This window comes from Oncorhynchus clarkii, unplaced genomic scaffold, assembly GCF_045791955.1.
Source record: "Oncorhynchus clarkii lewisi isolate Uvic-CL-2024 unplaced genomic scaffold, UVic_Ocla_1.0 unplaced_contig_5647_pilon_pilon, whole genome shotgun sequence".
Lineage (NCBI taxonomy): Eukaryota > Metazoa > Chordata > Actinopteri > Salmoniformes > Salmonidae > Oncorhynchus > Oncorhynchus clarkii.
In genome coordinates, this window is record NW_027258013.1 from 99,417 (window position 1) to 120,752 (window position 21,336).

The following is a 21,336-nucleotide window of genomic DNA, read 5'->3' on the forward strand; positions in this document are numbered from 1 at the left end:
TGATGCAGTAGGATATTTATCAATACATCTACCTCAGGTGTGTGATGCAGTATGATATTTATCAATACATCTACCTCAGGTGTGTGATGCAGTATGATATTTATCAATACATCTACCTCAGGTGTGTGATGCAGTATGATATTTATCAATACATCTACCTCAGGTGTGTGATGCAGTATGATATTTATCAATACATCTACCTCAGGTGTGTGATGCAGTATGATATTTATCAATACATCTACCTCAGGTGTGTGATGCAGTATGATATTTATCAATACATCAACCTCAGGTGTTGGGTGCAGTTTTTCATAAGTAAAAAAATGTGCGACGTGTTGTCTTGTGTAAACAAAGTCCGACCCGCTGTGCTACTGGACAGGACTGTCTCACTGTGTTCTGCTGTATCAATGGATAGACCGTAATCACCACAGCTGTTTATCCTGTGCTACTGGGCAGGACTGTCTCACTGTCTGTGTTCTGCTGTATCAATGGATAGACCGTAATCACCACAGCTGTTTATCCTGTGCTACTGGGCAGGACTGTCTCACTGTGTTCTGCTGTATCAATGGATAGACCGTAATCACCACAGCTGTTTATCCTGTGCTACTGGGCAGGACTGTCTCACTGTCTGTGTTCTGCTGTATCAATGGATAGACCGTAATCACCACAGCTGTTTATCCTGTGCTACTGGGCAGGACTGTCTCACTGTCTGTGTTCTGCTGTATCAATGGATAGACCGTAATCACCACAGCTGTTTATCCTGTGCTACTGGGCAGGACTGTCTCACTGTGTTCTGCTGTATCAATGGATAGACCGTAATCACCACAGCTGTTTATCCTGTGCTACTGGGCAGGACTGTCTCACTGTCTGTGTTCTGCTGTATCAATGGATAGACCGTAATCACCACAGCTGTTTATCCTGTGCAACTGGACAGGACTGTCTCACTGTCTGTGTTCTGCTGTATAAATGGATAGACCATAATCACCACAGCTGTTTATCCTGTGCTACTGGGCAGGACTGCCTCACTGTCTGTGTGGTGCTGTATCAATGGATAGACCATAATCACCACAGCTGTTTATCCTGTGGTAGTGGGCAGCTGTTTATCCTGTGGTAGTGGACAGCTGTTTATCCTGTGGTAGTGGGCAGCTGTTTATCCTGTGGTAGTGGGCAGCTGTTTATCCTGTGGTAGTGGGCAGCTGTTTATCCTGTGGTAGTGGGCAGCTGTTTATCCTGTGGTAGTGGGCAGCTGTTTATCCTGTGCTACTGGACAGGACTGTCTCACTGTGTTCTGCTGTATCAATGGATAGACCATAATCACCACAGCTGTTTATCCTGTGCTACTGGGCAGGACTGTCTCACTGTCTGTGTTCTGCTGTATCAATGGATAGACCATAATCACCACAGCTGTTTATCCTGTGCCACTGTGCAGGACTGTCTCACTGTCTGTGTTCTGCTGTATAAATGGATAGACCATAATCACCACAGCTGTTTATCCTGTGGTAGTGGGCAGCTGTTTATCCTGTGGTAGTGGGCAGCTGTTTATCCTGTGGTAGTGGACAGCTGTTTATCCTGTGGTAGTGGGCAGCTGTTTATCCTGTGGTAGTGGGCAGCTGTTTATCCTGTGGTAGTGGACAGCTGTTTATCCTGTGGTAGTGGACAGCTGTTTATCCTGTGGTAGTGGACAGCTGTTTATCCTGTGGTAGTGGACAGCTGTTTATCCAGTGGTAGTGGGCAGCTGTTTATCCTGTGGTAGTGGGCAGCTGTTTATCCTGTGGTAGTGGACAGCTGTTTATCCTGTGGTAGTGGACAGCTGTTTATCCTGTGGTAGTGGGCAGCTGTTTATCCTGTGGTAGTGGGCAGCTGTTTATCCTGTGGTAGTGGGCAGCTGTTTATCCTGTGGTAGTGGACAGCTGTTTATCCTGTGGTAGTGGGCAGCTGTTTATCCTGTGGTAGTGGACAGCTGTTTATCCTGTGGTAGTGGGCAGCTGTTTATCCTGTGGTAGTGGGCAGCTGTTTATCCTGTGGTAGTGGACAGCTGTTTATCCTGTGGTAGTGGACAGCTGTTTATCCTGTGGTAGTGGGCAGCTGTTTATCCTGTGGTAGTGGACAGCTGTTTATCCTGTGGTAGTGGACAGCTGTTTATCCTGTGGTAGTGGACAGCTGTTTATCCTGTGGTAGTGGACAGCTGTTTATCCTGTGGTAGGTGGCAGCTGTTTATCCTGTGGTAGTGGGCAGCTGTTTATCCTGTGGTAGTGGGCAGCTGTTTATCCTGTGGTAGTGGACAGCTGTTTATCCTGTGGTAGTGGGCAGCTGTTTATCATGTGGTAGTGGACAGCTGTTTATCCTGTGGTAGTGGGCAGCTGTTTATCCTGTGGTAGTGGGCAGCTGTTTATCCTGTGGTAGTGGGCAGCTGTTTATCCTGTGGTAGTGGGCAGCTGTTTATCCTGTGGTAGTGGGCAGCTGTTTATCCTGTGGTAGTGGGCAGCTGTTTATCCTGTGGTAGTGGGCAGCTGTTTATCCTGTGGTAGTGGGCAGCTGTTTATCCTGTGGTAGTGGACAGCTGTTTATCCTGTGGTAGTGGGCAGCTGTTTATCCTGTGGTAGTGGACAGCTGTTTATCCTGTGGTAGTGGGCAGCTGTTTTTCATGTGGTAGTGGACAGGTGTTTATCCTGTGGTAGTGGGCAGCTGTTTATCCTGTGGTAGCTGGCAGCTGTTTATCCTGTGGTAGTGGGCAGCTGTTTATCCTGTGGTAGTGGGCAGCTGTTTATCCTGTGGTAGTGGGCAGCTGTTTATCCTGTGGTAGTGGGCAGCTGTTTATCCTGTGGTAGTGGGCAGCTGTTTATCCTGTGGTAGTGGGCAGCTGTTTATCCTGTGGTAGTGGACAGCTGTTTATCCTGTGGTAGTGGGCAGCTGTTTATCCTGTGGTAGTGGGCAGCTGTTTTTCATGTGGTAGTGGACAGGTGTTTATCCTGTGGTAGTGGGCAGCTGTTTATCCTGTGGTAGTGGACAGCTGTTTATCCTGTGGTAGTGGGCAGCTGTTTATCCTGTGGTAGTGGGCAGCTGTTTATCCTGTGGTAGTGGACAGCTGTTTATCCTGTGGTAGTGGACAGCTGTTTATCCTGTGGTAGTGGGCAGCTGTTTATCCTGTGGTAGTGGGCAGCTGTTTATCCTGTGGTAGTGGACAGCTGTTTATCCTGTGGTAGTGGACAGCTGTTTATCCTGTGGTAGTGGACAGCTGTTTATCCTGTGGTAGTGGACAGCTGTTTATCATGTGGTAGTGGGCAGCTGTTTATCCTGTGGTAGTGGACAGCTGTTTATCCTGTGGTAGTGGACAGCTGTTTATCCTGTGGTAGTGGACAGCTGTTTATCCTGTGGTAGTGGGCAGCTGTTTATCCTGTGGTAGTGGGCAGCTGTTTATCCTGTGGTAGTGGGCAGCTGTTTATCCTGTGGTAGTGGACAGCTGTTTATCCTGTGGTAGTGGACAGCTGTTTATCCTGTGGTAGTGGGCAGCTGTTTATCCTGTGGTAGTGGGCAGCTGTTTATCCTGTGGTAGTGGACAGCTGTTTATCCTGTGGTAGTGGACAGCTGTTTATCCTGTGGTAGTGGACAGCTGTTTATCCTGTGGTAGTGGGCAGCTGTTTATCCTGTGGTAGTGGGCAGCTGTTTATCCTGTGGTAGTGGACAGCTGTTTATCCTGTGGTAGTGGGCAGCTGTTTATCCTGTGGTAGTGGACAGCTGTTTATCCTGTGGTAGTGGACAGCTGTTTATCCTGTGGTAGTGGACAGCTGTTTATCCTGTGGTAGTGGGCAAGTGGCATTGTGGAAATCAAAATAAATGTTTTTGCCTAATGTCGATGTTACATATGCAGATTTTAACGAGAGAAGTTGGTTCTCGAGTTCAGTTCGGCTTGAAAGAGAAAATTCTAGCCAGGCAGAAAGGGTCTGGTCCTAGTTCTTGCCCATGGAGTTTCAGATAAGAACATCTTACCTTAGAAGAAAACAGGACAGAATCCCCATTCCCCAGTTACACCTCTGTAGCCTGCTAATACTAGCTAGCACCTGGCGAGGAGTGTTGGCCTTCAGTAATATGTATGGCAGTCAGGGCAGGTTATGTTGGACCCTGGTAATAGATAAAGCTTTGAACCTGTCTGGAAATGCAGTTTTTTTTAAAATGCAGCCTTCTGATGGTATGGAAAAGAAAACAGTATATAGTGTGTCTCTCTCCCCCTGTGTGTGTGATGAGCACGGTATGCTGTAGATGATTATAATTCTGACTATAATGATGATGATTATAATTCTGACTATAATGATGATGATTATAATTCTGACTATAATAATGATGATGATAATTCTGACTTTAATGATGATGATGATGATAATTATGAATATAATGATGATCATGATGATAATTCTGACTATAATGATGATGATTATAATTATGACTATAATGATGATGATGATTATAATTCTGACTATGATGATGATGATGATTATAATTCTGACTATAATGATAATGATGATTATAATTCTGACTATGACGATGATGATTATGATTCTGACTATAATGATGATGATTATAATTCTGACTATAATGATGATGATTATAATTATGACTATAATGATGATGATTATAATTCTGACTATAATGATGATGATTATAATTCTGACTATAATGATGATGATTATAATTATGACTATAATGATGATGATTATAATTCTGACTATAATGATGATGATTATAATTCTGACTATAATGATGATGATTATAATTATGACTATAATGATGATTATAATTCTGACTATAATGATGATGATGATTATAATTCTGACTATAATGATGATGATGATTATAATTCTGACTATAATGATGATGATGATTATAATTCTGACTATAATGATGATGATGATTATAATTATGACTATAATGATGATTATAATTATGACCATGATGATGATGATTATAATTATGACCATGATGATGATGATTATAATTCTGACTATAATGATGATGATGATTATAATTCTGACTATGATGATGATGATAATTCTGACTATAATGATGATGATGATTATAATTCTGACTATAATGATGATGATGATTATAATTCTGACTATGACGATGATGATTATAATTCTGACTATAATGATGATGATGATTATAATTCTGACTATAATGATGATGATGATTATAATTCTGACTATGATGATGATGATGATAATTCTGACTATAATGATGATGATGATTATAATTCTGACTATGACGATGATGATTATAATTCTGACTATAATGATGATGATGATTATAATTCTGACTATAATGATGATGATGATGATAATTCTGACTATAATGATGATGATGATTATAATTCTGACTATAATGATGATGATGATGATAATTCTGACTATAATGATGATGATGATTATAATTCTGACTATAATGATGATGATGATTATAATTCTGACTATAATGATGATGATGATTATAATTCTGACTATAATGATGATGATGATTATAATTCTGACTATAATGATGATGATGATTATAATTCTGACTATAATGATGATGATGATTATAATTCTGACTATAATGATGATGATGATTATAATTCTGACTATAATGATGATGATGATTATAATTCTGACTATAATGATGATGATGATTATAATTATGACCATGATGATGATGATTATAATTCTGACTATAATGATGATTATAATTCTGACTATAATGATGATGATGATTATAATTCTGACTATAATAATGATGATGATTATAATTCTGACAATAATGATGATGATTATAATTCTGACAATAATGATGATTATTATAATTCTGACTACAAATGATGACAATGATAATTATTATTAGTATAATTATTCTGACTATGATGATGATTATAGCGATGGTGATGAAGGCCCTACTAACCTTGGCGTCATTATTGTCTTCAAACTGTTGTCTGACGAAGCTGTCAAAGGCATCCCAGTGGCTGTCAGTCAGGTTACCCCCCACAGACCACAGGTAGCAGAACACAAACGTCTGACACAACACACTGTTCAGGTGCTTAGCTTCCTAGAACACACACATAAACACACACACACACACACACACACACACACACACACACACACACACACACACACACACACACACACACAGATGGAACTATACTTAATAAGCAATAAGGTCAGAGGGGGTGTGGTATATGGTCAATATACCACGGCTAAGGGCTGTTCTACGCACAACACAACGTGGAGTGCCTGGATACAGCCTTTAGCCGTGCTATATTGGCCATATACCACAAACCCCTGAGGTGCCTTATTGCTATTATAAACTGGTCGACAACGTAATTAGACCAGTAAAAAATAAATGTTTTGTCATACCTGTGGTATACAGTCTGATATACCACGTCTGTCAGCCAATCAGCTTTCAGGGCTCGAACCACCCAGTTTAAAGATGTGTATAATGACTGGTTAACATGTGGTTGTGGTCATGCTGCGCTCTAGTAACATTTAGCCTACCATCTTGAGGTCTGGTCTTCCGTCTCCCAGCAGCAGCGCCTCCAACAGGCAGCAGAGGGTAGTGACCTTACTGATGTCCACCTGGCCCATGGCCTGGACACAACGCTTCCACACAAACTGAAGACCCTTCTCCACGTACTGCTCAAACAACGCCAACAGGTACACACACGCTGCTTCAGGGAGCTGGGGGGGAGGGGGGGTGGAGGAGGTAGAAGGGAGAGGAGGATAGGGGGAGACAGCAACAGAGAGGGCAGAGAGAGCAGAGAGGGCAGAGAGAGTGAGAAGCAGGGCAAGTTAAATGTATGATCAGGACATCAAGAAAAGCCAGGTAAAAGTTGGCTTTTGAATTAAGATAAAAATCCATGTCAACCAATCAATCAATAGAAAGTAATCAAGATAAATCATCTGTCAGCTATATCATCAGACACAACAGCAGATATAACCCCTCTCTGACAACACTGTAGGTCTGTAACATCAGAAACAACAGCAGGTAAAACCCATCTCTGACAACAGTGTAGGTCTGTAACATCAGAAACAACAGCAGGTAAAACCCATCTCTGACAACACTGTAGGTCTGTAACATCTGTCAGCTATAACATCAGAAACAGCAGCAGCAGCACGAGGAAGGATATAAAACCATTTAAAGACAGTTATCATAAAGACAGGGACAGTTCACAGGATCCACCTCTAATGATGCAAGAGAGAATGTGTAAAGGTTAGAGGTGACGAAGAGAGAATGTGTAAAGGTTAGAGGTGACGAGGCACATGATGATCTTTGATGTGTTGTGGTGGTTGATGTTTATGATGGACCTGCTGACACTGATGGTAGGAGTACCATTCTAGCCATCTATATAGTTAGATACACCTCTGTCTTTGGTCTGAGACACGCGACATTCTCTGTGATCTTCACAGAACGATAACATGAGAATACAGATTTCCAAACAGGCTTGACTGAGCCCACAGCTACTTCCACAGAGGGGCGTTATGATTCTGAAGACATGGTAGATGTATATTCTGATGGAGTAGAGATGTGATCAGCGCAGGAAATCACCTTGTTAGTCAGACCAGTGATCAGGTCTGGACCATGTTAAGGAGACTGGTAAATCACCTTGTTAGTCAGGCCAGTGATCAGGTCTGGACCATGCTAGGAGAATGGTAAATCACCTTGTTAGTCAGGCCAGTGATGCAGGTCTGGACCATGTTAAGGAGACTGGTAAATCACCTTGTTAGCCAGGCCAGTGATCCAGGTCTGGACCATGCTAGGAGAATGGTAAATCCCCTTGTTAGTCAGGCCAGTGATCCAGGTATGGACCATGTTAAGGAGAATGCTAAATCACCTTGTTAGTCAGGCCAGTGATCCAGGTCTGGACCATGTTAAGGAGACTGGTAAATCACCTTGTTAGTCAGGCCAGTGATCAGGTCTGGACCATGTTAAGGAGAATGGTAAATCACCTTGTTAGTCAGGCCAGTGATCAGGTCTGGACAATGTTAAGGAGACTGGTAAATCACCTTGTTAGTCAGAACAGTGATCCAGGTCTGGACAATGTTAAGGAGACTGGTAAATCACCTTTTTAGCCAGGCCAGTGATCCAGGTCTGGACATAGGGCATCCATTTGAGTTCGTTAGAGTCGATGTAGACCATCCCACAGCGACTCACTGTGGCTGGGGACGCCACCGATAAGTCCTGGACCTGAGACACACAACACAAAGGTTGCAGAGCATTTACAAAGTCTGGATCTTTAACATGTCACTATTATCTGTTCATGTCAAAGACGTCCATAGTGATTGTCCCGCTTGTCATCAACACTAGAACGCAATGAAGAGGGACCCCTAACCTATAACCCCTGACCCCTCTCTGACCTCAAACACCATGTGTATAGACGGGGTCAGTTTGATGCGTTCGCTGTTGGCCAGACACAGCATCTTGTTGTCGTCCAGGACCGTGTTCATGTTCTCAATCCACAGCGCGTCCACCGGACCGTCCGACACGATCCACTTGTGGTCATCGCTGGTGTCGTTGCAGGCCGCTCGCACGCTGAGCGCCATCAGGCCGTCACGCCACTCCAGGGTCAATATGTTCACCTGTAGGGGTCCGGGATTAAAGGTTAGGGGCTCATGTTATGCACTTTGTGACCTATGTTTGTATATACACATTGGTAAAAACCAATAGCAAGTGAGTGAGTAAACACTGTCGTCTGCATACAGATGAATATTACAAGTTAACAGATAGACCAGTATTATTGACATAAATAGTAAAGAGAACAGGTCCCAGGACAGACCCCTGCGGTACACCTTTTGTAATATCCAGGAAACTAGACTGAACACCATCAGAGATCATGCATTGAGTCCTGTCTGACAGATCATTCTCAAACCACTTGCAAAAAGCCTGACCCAGACCTATTTCAGTCAGCCTTTGAATGAGAATGTGACGGTCAACAGTGTCAAAGGCCTTGGAAAGGTCTATAAATAAGGCAGCAGATAGATTTTTTTATGATCCAAGCAATTTAACACATCACCTAGACTAACCGTAGCAGCTGAACCGGTGCTGTGTCCAGGTCTAAAACAGGATTGGTTCATATTAAGAACAGTGAGAAGTTTAAAAAGTTATTCGCTAAAAGTTGGTCGGGGAAATTGGACAGCAGTTATCTAAGTCAGAAGGATCTCCTCCTTCATGTAAGGGGAGGACATGCACTCTCCAGATCTTAAAGGAGAACACCAGAAACAATAGTCAGGTAAAATAAAGGTCAGTGGTGCTGTAAGTGGAGCAGAGAGCTGCAGTGAGAAGAGGTCAAGAGAATCAGCCCCTATAGCTTTATTAACATCCGCAAAGCCCTCAGTACATCATAGACATCAAATGGTTGACATGAAACGACAGTATGTGAGTCTGTTAGTGCACAGATGAATTGTCAGCCAGGCGTACCTCTCCGTAGAGCTCTCCCATGGTGACAGACTTGGGGTTGAGGACGTATGTCTTGACCGGGAGGTAGAAGGGGTTGTGTTTCCCGTGGCCAGCCTGCCACAGGGTATCTAAGGTATCAGACAGGATGGAGTAGACCGTGGTCTTCCCTCCACCTGTAGGACCCACCAACATCACACCATGACGTACTATCATGGTCTCATACAGCTGGATCACCTGGGGGGAGGGAGAGGAAGGGTTACAACCACATGGAGATCACCTGGAGGGAGGGAGAGGAAGGGTTACAACCACACAGAGATGGAGAAACATATAAGGATTATACATCATCACTAATTCATGTATTTTAATACGAAGTCAAACTGAACCAAATTGAATGATTTTGTTGAATTATGTTTTTGTGTTTAATCTTGATCATTTGTAATGACATAGCCATCATTGATTACTTAATTATATAAAGCACTTTGAGGCCTACATTATGTTTATTTAAATTAATACATAAGTTCAGTCAGTCAGTCAGTACCTTGTAGGTCATGCTGGGTAGGGTCAGTCAGTACCTTGTGCGTCATGCTGGGTAGGGTCAGTCAGTACCTTGTGCGTCATGCTGGGTAGGGTCAGTCAGTACCTTGTGGGTCATGCTGGGTAGGGTCAGTCAGTACCTTGTTGGTCATGCTGGGTAGGGTCAGTCAGTACCTTGTTGGTCATGCTGGGTAGGGTCAGTCAGTACCTTGTTGGTCATGCTGGGTAGGGTCAGTCTGTACCTTGTTGGTCATGCCGGGTAGGGTCAGTCTGTACCTTGTTGGTCATGCTGGGTAGGGTAAGTCAGTACCTTGTTGGTCATGCTGGGTAGGGTCAGTCAGTACCTTGTTGGTCATGCTGGGTAGGGTCAGTCAGTACCTTGTTGGTCATGCTGGGTAGGGTAAGTCAGTACCTTGTTGGTCATGCTGGGTAGGGTCAGTCAGTACCTTGTTGGTCATGCTGGGTAGGGTCAGTCAGTACCTTGTTGGTCATGCTGGGTAGGGTCAGTCAGTACCTTGTTGGTCATGCTGGGTAGGGTCAGTCTGTACCTTGTTGGTCATGCCGGGTAGGGTCAGTCTGTACCTTGTTGGTCATGCTGGGTAGGGTCAGTCAGTACCTTGTTGGTCATGCTGGGTAGGGTCAGTCTGTACCTTGTTGGTCATGCCGGGTAGGGTCAGTCTGTACCTTGTTGGTCATGCTGGGTAGGGTCAGTCAGTACCTTGTTGGACATGCTGGGTAGGGTCAGTCAGTACCTTGTTGGTCATGCTGGGTAGGGTAAGTCAGTACCTTGTTGGTCATGCTGGGTAGGGTCAGTCAGTACCTTGTTGGTCATGCTGGGTAGGGTCAGTCAGTACCTTGTTGGTCATGCTGGGTAGGGTCAGTCAGTACATTGTTGGTCATGCTGGGTAGGGTCAGTCTGTACCTTGTTGGTCATGCAGGGTAGGGTCAGTCTGTACCTTGTTGGTCATGCTGGGTAGGGTCAGTCAGTACCTTGTTGGTCATGCTGGGTAGGGTCAGTCTGTACCTTGTTGGTCATGCTGGGTAGGGTCAGTCTGTACCTTGTTGGTCATGCTGGGTAGGGTCAGTCAGTACCTTGTTGGACATGCTGGGTAGGGTCAGTCAGTACCTTGTTGGTCATGCTGGGTAGGGTCAGTCAGTACCTTGTTGGTCATGCTGGGTAGGGTCAGTCAGTACCTTGTTGGTCATGCTGGGTAGGGTCAGTCAGTACCTTGTTGGTCATGCTGGGTAGGGTCAGTCAGTACCTTGTTGGTCATGCTGGGTAGGGTCAGTCTGTACCTTGTTGGTCATGCGGGGTAGGGTCAGTCTGTACCTTGTTGGTCATGCTGGGTAGGGTCAGTCAGTACCTTGTTGGACATGCTGGGTAGGGTCAGTCAGTACCTTGTTGGTCATGCTGGGTAGGGTCAGTCAGTACCTTGTTGGTCATGCTGGGTAGGGTCAGTCTGAACCTTGTTGGACATGCTGGGTAGGGTCAGTCAGTACCTTGTTGGTCATGCTGGGTAGGGTCAGTCTGTACCTTGTTGGTCATGCTGGGTAGGGTCAGTCAGTACCTTGTGCGTCATGCTGGGTAGGGTCAGTCTGTACCTTGTTGGTCATGCTGGGTAGGGTCAGTCAGTACCTTGTTGGACATGCTGGGTAGGGTCAGTCAGTACCTTGTTGGACATGCTGGGTAGGGTCAGTCAGTACCTTGTTGGTCATGCCGGGTAGGGTCAGTCTGTACCTTGTTGGTCATGCTGGGTAGGGTCAGTCAGTACCTTGTTGGTCATGCTGGGTAGGGTCAGTCTGTACCTTGTTGGTCATGCCGGGTAGGGTCAGTCTGTACCTTGTTGGTCATGCTGGGTAGGGTCAGTCAGTACCTTGTTGGACATGCTGGGTAGGGTCAGTCAGTACCTTGTTGGTCATGCTGGGTAGGGTAAGTCAGTACCTTGTTGGTCATGCTGGGTAGGGTCAGTCAGTACCTTGTTGGTCATGCTGGGTAGGGTCAGTCAGTACCTTGTTGGTCATGCTGGGTAGGGTCAGTCAGTACCTTGTTGGTCATGCTGGGTAGGGTCAGTCTGTACCTTGTTGGTCATGCCGGGTAGGGTCAGTCTGTACCTTGTTGGTCATGCTGGGTAGGGTCAGTCAGTACCTTGTTGGTCATGCTGGGTAGGGTCAGTCTGTACCTTGTTGGTCATGCCGGGTAGGGTCAGTCTGTACCTTGTTGGTCATGCTGGGTAGGGTCAGTCAGTACCTTGTTGGACATGCTGGGTAGGGTCAGTCAGTACCTTGTTGGTCATGCTGGGTAGGGTCAGTCAGTACCTTGTTGGTCATGCTGGGTAGGGTCAGTCAGTACCTTGTTGGTCATGCTGGGTAGGGTCAGTCAGTACCTTGTTGGTCATGCTGGGTAGGGTCAGTCAGCACCTTGTTGGTCATGCTGGGTAGGGTCAGTCTGTACCTTGTTGGTCATGCCGGGTAGGGTCAGTCTGTACCTTGTTGGTCATGCTGGGTAGGGTCAGTCAGTACCTTGTTGGACATGCTGGGTAGGGTCAGTCAGTACCTTGTTGGTCATGCTGGGTAGGGTCAGTCAGTACCTTGTTGGTCATGCTGGGTAGGGTCAGTCTGAACCTTGTTGGACATGCTGGGTAGGGTCAGTCAGTACCTTGTTGGTCATGCTGGGTAGGGTCAGTCTGTACCTTGTTGGTCATGCTGGGTAGGGTCAGTCAGTACCTTGTGCGTCATGCTGGGTAGGGTCAGTCTGTACCTTGTTGGTCATGCTGGGTAGGGTCAGTCAGTACCTTGTTGGACATGCTGGGTAGGGTCAGTCAGTACCTTGTTGGACATGCTGGGTAGGGTCAGTCAGTACCTTGTTGGTCATGCTGGGTAGGGTAAGTCAGTACCTTGTTGGTCATGCTGGGTAGGGTCAGTCAGTACCTTGTTGGTCATGCTGGGTAGGGTCAGTCAGTACCTTGTTGGTCATGCTGGGTAGGGTCAGTCAGTACCTTGTTGGTCATGCTGGGTAGGGTCAGTCTGTACCTTGTTGGTCATGCCGGGTAGGGTCAGTCTGTACCTTGTTGGTCATGCTGGGTAGGGTCAGTCTGTACCTTGTTGGTCATGCTGGGTAGGGTCAGTCAGTACCTTGTTGGTCATGCTGGGTAGGGTCAGTCTGTACCTTGTTGGTCATGCTGGGTAGGGTCAGTCTGTACCTTGTTGGTCATGCTGGGTAGGGTCAGTCAGTACCTTGTTGGTCATGCTGGGTAGGGTCAGTCAGTACCTTGTGCGTCATGCTGGGTAGGGGCTGCAGGTTGCGTTTCACTAGAGACTCCAGGATGGTGGTTTGGAGAACACCGTAGACATGTTCAGGGATGGACACGCCAGGGAACAGGTCAGACATGATGCCACTAGAGCAGAGAACACACAGACACAGAACCGTCATACACAGAAACACACGGACAGACACAGACGTCACACATACACAGAGCCGTCATACGGACAAACACACGTCAGTCTGCAGTAAGGCATGATGAGGCATGATGAGGCATGATGAGGCATGATGAGCATTGATGAGGCATGATGAGACATGATGAGACATGATGAGGCATGATGAGGCATGATGAGGCCTGATAAGGCATGATGAGGCATGATGAGGCATGATGAGGCATGATGAGGCATGATGAGGCATGATGAGGCCTGATAAGGCATGATGAGGCATGATGAGGCATGATGAGGTATGATGAGGCATGATGAGGTATGATGAGGCATGATGAAGCATGATGAGGCATGATGAGGCATGATGAGGCATGATGAAGCATGATGAACGTATAAGAGTGGAATGTTCTATTCTTCTCCATAGTGCTGTAACATTAGCTGTAGGACACCATTGGTCTGTCTCTGTGTGTGTGTGTGTGTGTGTGTGTGTGTGTGTGTGTGTGTGTGTGTGTGTGTGTGTGTGTGTGTGTGTGTGTGTGTGTGTGTGTGTGTGTGTGTGTGTGTGTGTGTGTGCGCGCCAGGGTCTGTGTGTGTTCTCTCACCCAAAGAGTGCGGCATCATCTGTGAGGAACTTGGGCAGATTGGAGTCTCTCAGAGCCCTGATCAGAACCACGTCTTCACTCAGGTGGGGGTTCTCTCTCTTCAGAGAGCTGTCGGGGGTCACACGCACACATAATACATTCTCTATAAATGTGGGGGTCCCTCTCTCTTCAGAGAGCTGCAGGGGTCACACACACACAATACATTCTCTATAAATGTGGGGGTCCCTCTCTCTTCAGAGAGCTGCAGGGGTCACACACACACACAATACATTCTATATAAATGCGGGGGTCCCTCTCTCTTCAGAGAGCTGCAGGGGTCACACACACACAATACATTCTCTATAAATGTGGGGGTCCCTCTCTCTTCAGAGAGCTGTCGGGGGTCACACGCACACATAATACATTCTCTATAAATGTGGGGGTCCCTCTCTCTTCAGAGAGCTGCAGGGGTCACACACACACAATACATTCTCTATAAATGTGGGGGTCCCTCTCTCTTCGGAGACACTGCATGTCTGAAGTAGCTAACATGGGTCGGGTCAATTCCATTTGAAGTCAAAATCGCATCTTTTTTCAATTAATTTCCAATACAATGAAAAGGATAAGCTATTTACAGTATTTCAAATGTATTTGACTTTAAATCACTTCCTGAATTGACTGACTTCAATTTGGAATCGTCTAAAGGTCACTGAACTGAATACATCACCGGGTCGTCTAAAGGTCACTTAACTGAAACATCACTGGGTCGTCTAAAGGTCACTGAACTGAAACATCACCGGGTCGTCTAAAGGTCACTGAACTGAATACATCACTGGGTCGTCTAAAGGTCACTGAACTGAATACATCACCGGGTCGTCTAAAGGTCACTGAACTGAATACATCACCGGGTCGTCTAAAGGTCACTGAACTGAATGCATCACTGGGTCGTCTAAAGGTCACTGAACTGAATACATCACCGGGTCGTCTAAAGGTCGCTGAACTGAATGCATCACTGGGTCGTCTAAAGGTCACTGAACTGAATACATCACTGGGTCGTCTAAAGGTCACTGAACTGAATGCATCACTGGGTCGTCTAAAGGTCACTGAACTGAAACATCACTGGGTCGTCTAAAGGTCACTGAACTGAATACATCACTTTAAACACACTCACCATCTCTCTGTTACACACAAACACACATGCAGACACACACAGCTTGGTTGGAGGTTGTTAGGTAGAAGTGAATTCCTCTCCTCTCTCTTTACTCTGCCTGTCATCCTCCCTCCCTCCTTTCCCAGAGCTCGGCTAATCAATGTGGATGATGATTCCCCAGTGACTGTTCACCAACCCATTCATTAATAATGTGTGGTGCTGTAACACACACACACACACACAGGGTGATAATGGCAGGCCCATTACATTGGATTTACAGAGGTAGTAAAAAGTGAATGAGACAGACAGAAGAGGGTGGCTCTAAACTGTCAGAGGGCTTGTTACTCACACCTGTAAAATGAACAGCTCACCCTGTGACAAGACAATAGCTGCGTGAGTCAATCTGGGATGAAGCGTGATGGATGGGGCAGACAGGGGACATCACTACCATATCTAGACCAGGAGTGTGATGGATGGGACAGACAGGGGACATTACTACCACATCTAGACCAGGAGTGTGATGGATGGGGCAGACAGGGGACATTACTACCACATCTAGACCAGGAGTGTGATGGATGGGACAGACAGGGGACATTACTACCACATCTAGACCAGGAGTGTGATGGATGAGACAGACAGGGGACATCACTACCACATCTAGACCAGGAGTGTGATGGATGGGACAGACAGGGGACATCACTACCATATCTAGACCAGGAGTGTGATGGATGGGACAGACAGGGGACATTACTACCACATCTAGACCAGGAGTGTGATGGATGGGACATTACTACCACATCTAGACCAGGAGCATGATGGACGGGACAGACAGGGGACATTACTACCACATCTAGACCAGGAGGATCTGAATGATGCCGATCATCTTTAATATGATGTTGATACAGTGTCTCAGTCCTTCCTGTCAGGGAGCTGTCGTGTGATGGGTCAGTAGACCAGGCAGGATGTCATATGCTACTATCCTATTCTCTCTGAGTCAGCCTTGCAGAGAGGAAACAAGGCTTCCCCTCGTCTAGTCTGCTCTTCCTGTCACCATCCTGCACTGTGTCACTCAGCTTTGACAATAAGAACTGTGTCCCAAATGGCACCTTATTCTCTATATAAAGCTGGTCAAAAGTAGTGCACTGCATAGGGAATATGGTGCCATTGGGAACGCTACCCAAAGGTTCACATTTGCATAGAAGTGGCTGTAAAATGCATAAGGGTAGAGGGTTCTGGGTAGTGGGTTCTGGGTAGAGGGTTCTGGGTAGTGGGTTATGGGTAGAGGGTTCTGGGTAGAGGGTTCTGGGTAGTGGGTTCTGGGTAGAGGGTTCTGGGTAGTGGGAGATCTGTAAACGGCACTATGAGGATAAAACTGAACATCGTTTCAATCTGATTTGTACATAAAACGACCTTGTACATAAAAAGCCCAGAAACTGTCAGATACCGGCTGGTGGTTTTGATTGAATAGAGTTCTGTTTTTCTCTCTGTGTCCTATCTGGTCATGACGAGTTTTTACCCCCAAAATCTTGCAACTTTGATTGAACAGGGTGGGTACAACGTTGTGTCCTACCCTAGACCAGTATAGAATAGCACCCCCTGTGGGTCCTAGCCTAGACTAGTATAGAACAGCACCCCCTGTGGGTCCTACCCTGCCATGACGAGGACAGACTTGACGGCCCTCATGCCGAAGTCGTAGTGGTCCTGTTGGGAGAGCTGCTCAGAACACAGCTTGTACATCTGGGTCATCTTTCGGGCCAGAGTCTTACTGGACTCAAAACCCTCAGAGTAGAGGATCACCTAGAGGAGGAGAGAATGGAAGCATGGAGGGGGAGAAACGGAAGTCAATGATCTGGTCCCCAGCTACAAATGACCTCAGCATCGTAACACATCCCCAGCCCCCCCAGTAGCCCCCCCAGGTACCTCAGCGATCAGGGCATAGTTGGGCACCATCATGGCTATGGGTCTGAACAGGGCTTTGAGGTTGTCAGGGAGCTCAGTGCGTCCAGCGTAGCCCGGGTTCATAGTGATGAAGGCAGCACACGTCATCACCAGCTTGATCTCTCTGCCCTCAAACATGAACCTGGACAGCTACAAGACAGAGACCACCTGACACGGAGGACTGAACCGGGGTTGTGAGCATCTACCATGTCGTTTACTTAGGTAGAGTAGACATCACCGTGACAACAGGAACAGACGATTCTGTTAGTTAAACTACCTCTGTTACACTGAGGTCTGAAGAAACAGACCTGATATCCAGGCTTTAGTTCAGAGGGCTAACAACTTCTTCAGCCGAGCGGACATCAATCTTGCCTGACTGGTGTGATGGATGGAGGTTAGAACTAGGAAGGCTGTGGGTCACCAGGTGTAGCTATACCTTGGCCACATTCACATTGTGGATGGTGGTGAGTTGTAGGTACCAGTATATACTGTATTTGTGATATATTCCAGCAATAAGGCCCAAGGAGATGTGGTTATTGGCCAATATACCACGGCTAACGGCTGTTCTTAAGCACGACACAACGCAGAGTGCCTGGATACAGCCCTTAGCCGTGCTACATTGGCCATATACCACAAACCCAGGGATGCCTTAATGCTATTATAAACTGCTTCTCAACATAATTAGAGCAGTAAAAAATGTATGTTTTGTCATACCGGTAGTATACTGTCTAATATACCACGTATTTCAGCCAATCAGCATTCAGGGCTCGAACCACCCAGTTTCTAAATGTAAAGATATTGGGACAGGCAGGGGAAAGGGGAGGGTATACCTTGGCCATCTTGGCATTGCGGATAGTAATGAGTTGCTGGGCGATGACAGACAGCACCTCGATGTCGATGCGGTTAAACTCATCAAAACAACACCAGGCCCCTGATTGGGCCAGACCACTGAAGAACTTCCCCATCATCTACAACACAGACAGGTGATTGGTTAAGCAGATAGCAGGAATAAAACAGGATCCTTCATTATGAAGACGATCCACTGCTGTGGTGACACTGTCCCCTAGTGTTAGTGTCTGGGTAAAACAAAGACAATAGGAGAGAGAGAGACAGAGGGTTAGGATTAGAAGGATAAAGGAAGAGGGGGAGAGAACAGGGTTCCCCAAACTCGGTTTGGTTCTTGCCCTAGCACTACACAGCTGATTGAAATAACCAACTCATCATCAGGCTCTGATTATTTGACTCAGCCGTGCAGTGCCGGGGCAGGACTGAGATTGGGAAACCCTGGAATAGAAGGTTCTGTGCTGGTCAGTCTAATCAGTACCTTGTAGTCCAGTCCATCAGAACAGTTGAAGACGACACACTGGATGGACAGAGCCTTGGCCAGGTCCTTAGTGGTCTCCGTCTTCCCTGTTCCAGCTGGGCCTGCTGGAGCCCCACCAAGGTCTAACTGAAGAGCCCCCATCAGACACAGGTAGCAACGATCCTAGAGACATACAACAGGTTAATGGGTGGAGAGATCCTAGGGAGAGACATACAACAGGTTAATGAATGGAGAGATCCTAGAGAGAGACATACAACAGGTTAATGAATGGAGAGATCCTAGAGAGAGACATACAACAGGTTAATGGATGGAGAGATCCTAGAGAGAGACATACAACAGGTTAATGGATGGAGAGATCCTAGAGAGATCCTAGAGAGAGACAACAGGTTAATGAATGGAGAGATCCTAGAGAGATCCTAGAGAGATACAACAGGTTAATGGATGGAGAGATCCTAGAGAGACACATACAACGGGTTAATGGATGGAGAGATCCTAGAGAGAGACATACAACAGGTTAATGGATGGAGAGATCCTAGAGAGATACAACAGGTTAATGGATGGAGAGATCCTAGAGAGATACAACAGGTTAATGTATGGAGAGATCCTAGAGAGATCCTACAGGTTAATGAATGGAGAGATCCTAGAGAGATCCTACAGAGATCCTAGAGAGACACATACAGCGGGTTAATGGATGGAGAGATCCTAGAGAGATCCTACAGGTTAATGAATGGAGAGATTCTACAGAGATCCTAGAGAGACACATACAGCGGGTTAATGAATGGAGAGATCCTAGAGAGAGACAACAGGTTAATGGATGGAGAGATCCTAGAGACATACAACAGGTTAATGGATGGAGAGATCCTAGAGAAAGACAACAGGTTAATGGATGGATAGATCCTAGAGAGAGACAACAGGTTAATGGATGGAGAGATCCTAGAGAGAGACAACAGGTTAATGGATGGAGAGATCCTAGAGAGAGACAACAGGTTAATGGATGGAGAGATCCTAGAGAGCGACAACAGGTTAATGAATGGAGAGATCCTAGAGAGCGACAACAGGTTAATGGATGGAGAGATCCTAGAGAGAGACATACAACTGGTTAAAGATGGAGAGATCCTAGAGAGATACATACAACAGGTTAATGGATGGAGAGATCCTAGAGAGAGACATACAACAGGTTAATGGATGGAGAGATCCTAGAGAGAGACAACAGGTTAATGGATGGAGAGATCCTAGAGAGAGACAACAGGTAAATGGATGGAGAGATCCTAGAGAGAGACAACAGGTTAATGGATGGAGAGATCCTAGAGAGAGACAACAGGTTAATAGATGGAGAGATCCTAGAGAGAGACAACAGGTTAATGGATGGAGAGATCCTAGAGAGAGACAACAGGTTAATGGATGGAGAGATCTTAGAGAGAGACAACAGGTAAATGGATGGAGAGATCCTAGAGAGAGACAACAGGTTAATGGATGGAGAGATCCTAGAGAGAGACAACAGGTTAATAGATGGAGAGATCCTAGAGAGAGACAACAGGTTAATGGATGGAGAGATCCTAGAGAGAGACAACAGGTTAATGGATGGAGAGATCCTAGAGAGCGACAACAGGTTAATGAATGGAGAGATCCTAGAGAGCGACAACAGGTTAATGGATGGAGAGATCCTAGAGAGAGACATACAACAGGTTAAAGATGGAGAGATCCTAGAGAGATACATACAACAGGTTAATGGATGGAGAGATCCTAGAGACATACAACAGGTTAATGGATGGAGAGATCCTAGAGAAAGACAACAGGTTAATGGATGGATAGATCCTAGAGAGAGACAACAGGTTAATGGATGGAGAGATCCTAGAGAGAGACAACAGGTTAATGGATGGAGAGATCCTAGAGAGAGACAACAGGTTAATGGATGGAGAGATCCTAGAGAGCGACAACAGGTTAATGAATGGAGAGATCCTAGAGAGCGACAACAGGTTAATGGATGGAGAGATCCTAGAGAGAGACATACAACTGGTTAAAGATGGAGAGATCCTAGAGAGATACATACAACAGGTTAATGGATGGAGAGATCCTAGAGAGAGACATACAACAGGTTAATGGATGGAGAGATCCTAGAGAGAGACAACAGGTTAATGGATGGAGAGATCCTAGAGAGAGACAAAAGGTAAATGGATGGAGAGATCCTAGAGAGAGACAACAGGTTAATGGATGGAGAGATCCTAGAGAGAGACAACAGGTTAATAGATGGAGAGATCCTAGAGAGAGACAACAGGTTAATGGATGGAGAGATCCTAGAGACATACAACAGGTTAATGGATGGAGAGATCCTAGAGAGAGACAACAGGTTAATGGATGGAGAGATCCTAGAGAGAGACAACAGGTTAATAGATGGAGAGATCCTAGAGAGAGACAACAGGTTAATGGATGGAGAGATCCTAGAGAGAGACAACAGGTTAATGGATGGAGAGATCCTAGAGAGCGACAACAGGTTAATGAATGGAGAGATCCTAGAGAGCGACAACAGGTTAATGGATGGAGAGATCCTAGAGAGAGACAACAGGTAAATGGATGGAGAGATCCTAGAGAGAGACAACAGGTTAATGGATGGAGAGATCCTAGAGAGAGACAACAGGTTAATAGATGGAGAGATCCTAGAGAGAGACAACAGGTTAATGGATGGAGAGATCCTAGAGAGAGACAACAGGTTAATGGATGGAGAGATCCTAGAGAGATACATACAGCGGGTTAATGGATGGAGAGATCCTAGAGAGAGACATACAACAGGTTAATGGATGGAGAGATCCTAGAGAGACATGCAACGGGTTAATGGATGGAGAGATCCTAGAGAGACATGCAACGGGTTAATGGATGGAGAGATCCTAGAGAGAGACAACAGGTTAATGGATGGAGAGATCCTAGAGAGAGACAACAGGTTAATAGATGGAGAGATCCTAGAGAGATCCTAGAGA

General features: G+C 45.9%; 1 protein-coding gene across 1 annotated transcript in view; it reads right to left on the bottom strand.

Annotated features, from left to right (window-relative positions):
* Positions 1–21,336, bottom strand: part of LOC139394507 (dynein axonemal heavy chain 6-like) — a 153,574-nt gene that overhangs the window by 83,020 nt on the left and 49,218 nt on the right. The window contains exons 29-39 of the mRNA XM_071142580.1: positions 18,365–18,526; positions 17,871–18,008; positions 17,023–17,190; positions 16,751–16,899; positions 13,974–14,081; positions 13,217–13,343; positions 9,436–9,648; positions 8,376–8,597; positions 8,083–8,205; positions 6,516–6,698; positions 5,923–6,066 (exon numbers count right to left, since the gene is read on the bottom strand). Coding sequence (XP_070998681.1) covers positions 5,923–6,066; positions 6,516–6,698; positions 8,083–8,205; positions 8,376–8,597; positions 9,436–9,648; positions 13,217–13,343; positions 13,974–14,081; positions 16,751–16,899; positions 17,023–17,190; positions 17,871–18,008; positions 18,365–18,526 — 1,737 coding nt within the window. The remainder of the gene's footprint in view (positions 1–5,922; positions 6,067–6,515; positions 6,699–8,082; positions 8,206–8,375; positions 8,598–9,435; positions 9,649–13,216; positions 13,344–13,973; positions 14,082–16,750; positions 16,900–17,022; positions 17,191–17,870; positions 18,009–18,364; positions 18,527–21,336) is intronic.